The sequence below is a fragment of the Dicentrarchus labrax genome, unplaced genomic scaffold (assembly GCF_905237075.1).
Source record: "Dicentrarchus labrax unplaced genomic scaffold, dlabrax2021, whole genome shotgun sequence".
Classification (NCBI taxonomy): domain Eukaryota; kingdom Metazoa; phylum Chordata; class Actinopteri; family Moronidae; genus Dicentrarchus; species Dicentrarchus labrax.
This window is the reverse complement of record NW_026136712.1, coordinates 21,676,033-21,682,345: the sequence shown is the minus strand read 5'-3', so window position 1 is coordinate 21,682,345 and position 6,313 is coordinate 21,676,033. Positions and strand designations below refer to the sequence as shown.

The window sequence follows — 6,313 nt, the reverse complement described above, 5'->3', positions numbered from 1 at the left end:
GAGGGAGGTATTTACACATGTAGGATCTATGGAGCCGAGTGGCCGTCCGTCACGGTTTTTCAACAACAAAAAAACAAAGATGCAGGATATAATCTGTGTTGATGCAAACTCTTGTGCAGTATACCTTCATATGCAGGGGTTACAGTACGTTTGGCTTTGAACTAGGCTTTTACATTCTCAAGTAAAACATTACAGAGAATGAAACCTCAAGTAGTGTTGATAAGGAAGTAGGCCCATCTGCAGTCCGCGTACGGCTAAGTGCCAGTCAAAGTGTTTTACTTGGAGATTTGATATTTTTAGAAGACCTTTTCTTTTTTTTATCTCCAATCACAACACTGTATCAGATTCAGGAGATCTAGGTCTCTTTGCAAACTTCATATTTTATAACCTTCAGAGAACGTTTTGCTTTAAGTTGACACCTAAAAAAAAAATCCTCCGAACAAGACTGGGCCACTTACTGAATTATTGTTTCTAGTTCAGCAAACACTACAGATTCTTGTTTACCGTCCTCTACAGTAGTGGTTCCCAACCTTTTTCCTTCAGGGACCCCTTTTCTGTCATTTATTAAACTGACTCAGTGACATATTTTGAGTATATTTCATATTATATTAAAAACTGAACAATGAACCCAAACAGTGAACTCAGTAACTGCAGGACGTTTGTGTAAAACAAGAGATTTGGATGAATTTTGAGCAGATTTTTCCTGTTGAGGGAACTTTTTATACAATTATCTGTCTGTATTATGTATTTTTTTAATCATTCTTAACAATCATAAAATAATTAATAGGCTTCTTTTTTGTGTTTTCTTGTCCCTGGCGCTTTGCCATTGTTCTATTAGATAATTTACATTTATTTGTCTTCACAGAATGAACCAAATGCTGGGATTTAGGCCTACTGTGTATATTTTTAAAGTTTTCTTACATGCCTTAAAATCAAGAAGGCCTGGCAACTCCTCATGAAGCTTTGGCGACCCCTAGTGGGGGTCCTGACCCCCAGGTTGGGAACCACTGCACTACAGTAAAGCCGTTGGCCCTGCGTAGATTTATGCATTCCCCCCTTTTTGACTCTTCAGATTAAGGCTTGATGAAGTGGCTCAAGATAAAGATGATCAACATTAAAAAAAAAAAAAAAAGAAACTGTACACACATTCTTGAAAAACAAACCTTATTAAAACTCCCTAAACATTCTACTTCTCTGTACCAAATCTAACCAGGTGTTGTTTTTAAGAAACACATAACTATGATAATACTCTTTGGCATTTTTTATCAACCGTAAAAAAAAATAAAAATAAAAATAAAGAAGCAACATTATAGCAGCACTTTTAAGAACATTCAGATTCTCATACCCCGGTCTCTGTTTTAAATTAATGATTTTTCTGTCAGTTTGATGCCGTTAATACTACCCTGCTCTATCTCTTGACATGAGCAGGCATGTTTCCATCAGTCCGACCAGCAATGAACAGATCAATAACTGCAAAGGATAAAGCAGAAGATCAGAAAACCAGTGCTAGTCAAGTCAGAGAAAAGTTTCCTACAAGTCGTTTGTTGCATACAGAAAGTTTTCGGTGCAGTTTATTTAGACCTCTATGATGTCTGCTATGAGACCAGCTCGTGAACAAATACTTGTACCTTTGTTCCAGACATCTACCTTTTCGTGTACTCGAGAAAGCACAAAGTTTAACCTCCACTATTTTCTAGCAGCACTTTAGAACATTCTAACTATAAAAACCACCTTTTCTGAAAAGCGCCTTGTTCATGCCGGCCAGAGAAACTGAGACATGCCTGCGATTTTCAAGTCATTGCAACAACCTCTGTCATCTTGCAGTCACCAGACACTGAGCACACATTCATGGGGACTTCATGGAGAATTCTTCCTGCAATATGCACATGGTTCATAGTGCTGTGTTTTGTCATACTGTATGTAGTCAAAGTTCAAACCGACTACTACATACAAAGTCCTAAACCTTGCCGCTTGCCACAGCAGTACCGTTCGGCTTGTCCTCTACCCAAGGCCCAGCTCGGCTCGTTGTGCCTTTTGGAGCAGAGAGGTGATTTTAGAAAATCCCTCACGTGAGGTCTGAGGTCTGAACAGTCATATTTCTGATTCTCGTCTCAGAGGCCGGGGCTCTAGCGGCACTGTGGCTTGGCTGTGTTCGGTCTCTGAGATGTTGTCAGTCTGGGTGCCGTCGGGCCCAACGCTGCCCCCATTCCCCTCGTCTGTGTCCTCTTTGTTCTCCAGCGCCATCTCGTTTTCGTAGCAGAAGGAGTTGGAGTTTGAGAGAATGTATTTTTTCTCTGCAAGGTCTCTGGCACTGCACAGAGGGGTGCTCTGCACCTCGTATGTCTTATGGAAGCGGGAATAGTCCACCTTGTAGTAGTTCTTCTCCTCGAAGAGAACAGGCTCGAACCGATGGCCCCAGAGGATCTCGCTGGCGACGTAGGAGCTGCGGCACTGCGTGGTCATGGCGGTCGCCTCGACCATGCCCTCCAGGATGACCACGATTTCAAACTCAGAGTTTTCCAGGTCCTGTTTGCTCATGTCGTAGAAGGGGCTGTCCTCGTCGATCTCGTGGACGATGGTGATGGGGGAGACCAGGAAGATGCGGTCGACTCCGCTGTCGAAGCCCACATCAATGTCCATCTGATCGAGGGGGATGTACTCCCCCTCTGCTGTTGTCCGGGATTTCAGAAGTTGCGCCCGCACATGCGCCTCAACCAGGTGGCTCTTTCTCAAATTGCCCACACGCCACATCAGGCAGAGCTTGTTGTCCCTCATGGCCACTGTGGCGTTATGGCTAAAAACCAACGTTTCATTTCTCTTCTTGGGCTTTGCCATCTTTGCCATGACGGCGCCAATGATGAAGGCATCAATAATGCAACCCACGATGCTTTGGAAAACCACCATGAAGACAGCGACAGGGCACTCGTCTGTCACATATCTGTAGCCGTAGCCAATAGTAGTTTGAGTCTCAATGGAGAACAGGAAGGCAGCAGTGAAGCTGCTAACATTGGAGACGCACTTCTGAGCGTTATTCTCCAAGTCCCCATGGAATATGGCCACCAGCCAGAAGACGCAGCCGAAGAACAGCCACGACAGGAGAAAGGCGAGGCAGAAGATGATGAACATCCACCTCCAGCGGATGTCCACGCACGTAGTGAAGATATCGGCCAAGTACCGTTGACCCTTCTCGCTCACGTTGATGAACTGCACGTTGCAGTGACCGTCTTTCTTTACAAATCTGCTTTGTGGCTGATGCCTCGTGTGCACCTTGCTCTTGCCGTTCCCGTAGCCGTTGGGTACTGCCATAGTGGCAAGCTTCATGCCGTCCTCCTCTGATGACACAATGCTGTAGCGGCTGGCTCGCACGCTTCCCATCACCTCAGTCTGGGAGGGCTGTGCTGCTTCTGCTTTGGAAAACAGTCTCAGTTTCTGGAAAAAGCGTTGGAGAAACAGTTTTGAAACACTTCTGGGGGACCAACTCGGAGAGGAAATGGTGGCAAAATGAGGCGGGCTGAAGGGACTCTTCAGCCTCACTGGCCTCTAGATGGAGTGCAACAAGAGGAGGATGAAGTGGTCACTCCTCTTTCATCAGCTGACTGGACCTCATCAAGTTCATCTGCTACAAGAAAACAGAGACAGAAAACGTCTGTTAGTCAAACCAGTTCCAGAATAAATCAGAAAAACCTTTTAGAAAATCATGTTCGGGGCATTTGATGACAACATTGTTAAAAGAATGTAATGGTTCCACATTTGAGCAGTTACTTGTTGAACATGACATGTCAGTACCGATAACTTATCATTGTTAAGTCAGACGTGTGTGCAGCCTGAGAAAAACCATCAAAAACTTTATACCCAGAGTCAGCAAAGCTCGCCTGTGCCAACAATATTTCAGCCAGTTATGACAAACAACAACAGTGATATTTAACCCTGATCTAACATTTCAGCTTTCACTGAGAGAGGCCACCCTGTAATTGCACTCCGGTCCCGTTATTGGTCACTTACAAAGTCGACTTGTTTTTCTTGGCTGCCCTGCACTGACTTGATCATTTCTTGCTCGATTGTGGGTTACAGCCTTTCTGCAGGATCCCATGAACTGATGGGTTTTGCATAACCAATGGATCAAGTTAAAAACTGAGAAAGATCTGCAGATAAATGTTCTTATGTCATTTTTTGAATAACATACTGCAAGAAACTGAAATAAACTGAACCAGAGCAACTTCCAAGCTGGATTGTTCACAACAGTGGCTCATTGTTAATGCACATTTTCACATGTAAAGCCTTCTCAAAATCAGGAAAAATTAGAGATGTTCTGCATGTGCAACCTAATTTTAAATCAGTTCGGTTTATCATCAGCATCCAAATGCTAGAAATCTTAAATTTAAACTATCAGCATGCATTTTTAGTTTTTAATGAAGCAGCAATCATCTGCATAAACCAACTTTGCAGGACAGGAGCAGCGAGCTACAACAGTTTACAAATGACATCATGTGAGCCTCGGAGGTTTAGCGTACCGCCTGTCATTTTTAAAGAATCTTTAGGGGACGGTGTGAGCTGCGTCTTACACTGTGCAGAAGAGATGCACAGCTTGTTGACTCTCACAGGGTCCTCTGGGAGTTCTTGTCTCTGCTGCAATAAGGGCAGTCCTGAGAGGATTCTCCACTAGAACAGCACTCATTAGTTTCGGCTGTCCTAGCAACTAAAGTCGAAATCGACCTGCTGCAGTCTCACTGTGCTCTCTTTCTATTTTTTTTTTCTTTTCTTTTGTCAGGATAGATTTCTCTCTGAGGCATGAAAGTTAAATATGAGAACATTATAGTGAAAACTAGGAAGTTCTTCAGATCTGCTGAGTCATACTGAAGTTTCATACCTGCAGAAAGTAAAACTGGCTGATGCAATTTGTCTGCAAGGTTTTTACATACATAACTACATAAAACATAAAATGACACTTTTGTATTCAGTTTAAAAAACACTGCACAAGTTTATATGAGTAGAATCTAACATTGATCCTAATTACTGAGGATGCTGAACTGTAAGCCACGTGTAATCTTTTCTCAGATGATGGTTGATGTGTGAACATTTCTACAAACAACAAAGATTAATTTTTTACAGCCAAATCTATACTTTCTATATTTTCTTTCAAAATGAGCAGAGAGATTCTGTGGAAAGACAAAAGAGTGGCGCACAAATGTCCCTAAATAAAAACCACACCATCGGGATTATTACACTGTTACACTTTTAAAGTGTATTGTTAAACAGCATCTGCCTGCTGGGAGACAGGCTGAGCTGCTCTCAGAATGCAACAAATGCCAGCGACAAATGTTAACAGGTGCTGGGGGGGAAACGGAGCGGACTTCTGATGCAATCATCCACACACACCCCTCACACTCAGAGACACATGCACGTCTCATGCCCAAAGTCAGGGCCGTCAGAAACCCAGGACTTAATCTTCAACAATCATAACATAAGAAGCGAGACCAAATATGAGCGGACAGAGTGAAACTTTTGGCGGGTCATCTGACAGTTGGGGAAGCCGTGCGTAAAAAGCCAGGAAGTCTGTGCGTCACGGAGAATAAAGTAAAGCATCGAGATCTGAGCGCCGCTGTGCCAAAAGATAACAGCGCTGACATGCGTAAAGCACTTGTTAAGAGCATCACATCTCACATGAAAGCACAAGAGTGAAAGAAAAGGCTCGTGTTTCCTCTACCTGTTGCTCATTTGTGGGCCGGTGTGGACTCAGCTCGCAGAAATATAATCCAGACGGTTTTTTGGCCTCCGCGTCCTTTCCGCGCGCTTGTTATTTGTTTTGGCCGAACGAGCTCAAGTGTGAAACTTCCCTCACATCTCCGGAGGACCGGTCTCGGTAATGTGCCTCGCGATGAGTTCCCCCAAAGCGTTTTTAAACAGCACGCACGGCCCGCCCCCAGGCCCCGCGCCCGGCCAATGGCGCGATAACAGCCCGTAACTGTGTGTTTGTGTCATTTCTGTGCGTTTGATCAATAAGACTGATGTGAACTGAATGGATAAAGGGGAGGATAACGCCTGAACCCCATAGAGATGGGAGGAAGGAGGTGAAGGAGTTCAACAACTAGAATATAAAAAATATATATTATAAAAAAAAAATATTCTTGAGGTTAATATCATTTCTACTTAATTGATTTATAACAAACGTACAGGATATATATATATATATTATATTTAATACATTTAGGTCCAGCTCTGCAAAAACAAGTTTGACAAACATGGGTGAGACAAAGATCCATCTTTCCAAAGATCCTCATCAATAATGTATCTTCTCACTGGAAGTCCCTCAGAG

At 43.4% G+C, this 6,313-nt stretch overlaps 1 protein-coding gene across 2 annotated transcripts; it reads right to left on the bottom strand.

Moving 5' to 3' along the window:
- Positions 1 to 294: 294 nt before the first annotated feature.
- On the bottom strand, positions 295 to 5,879 carry kcnj2a (potassium inwardly rectifying channel subfamily J member 2a). Of its 2 annotated transcripts, none has more exons than XM_051416701.1 (2): positions 5,705 to 5,879; positions 295 to 3,619 (listed from the first exon to the last, which is right to left on the bottom strand). In XM_051416701.1, exon 2 carries the CDS (start codon positions 3,373 to 3,375, stop codon positions 2,092 to 2,094), a length of 1,284 nt encoding a protein of 427 aa, XP_051272661.1. In that variant the 5' UTR covers positions 3,376 to 3,619; positions 5,705 to 5,879; the 3' UTR covers positions 295 to 2,091. The 2 variants fall into 2 exon arrangements, with proteins under 2 accessions (XP_051272661.1, XP_051272662.1); XM_051416702.1 differs by having other exon boundaries at positions 295 to 3,616.
- Positions 5,880 to 6,313: the final 434 nt, after the last annotated feature.

Excerpts from the sequence above, each read along its gene's own strand:
- kcnj2a (XM_051416701.1), bottom strand. The coding sequence starts at position 3,375 with ATGGGAAGCGTGCGAGCCAGCCGCTACAGCATTGTGTCATCAGAGGAG.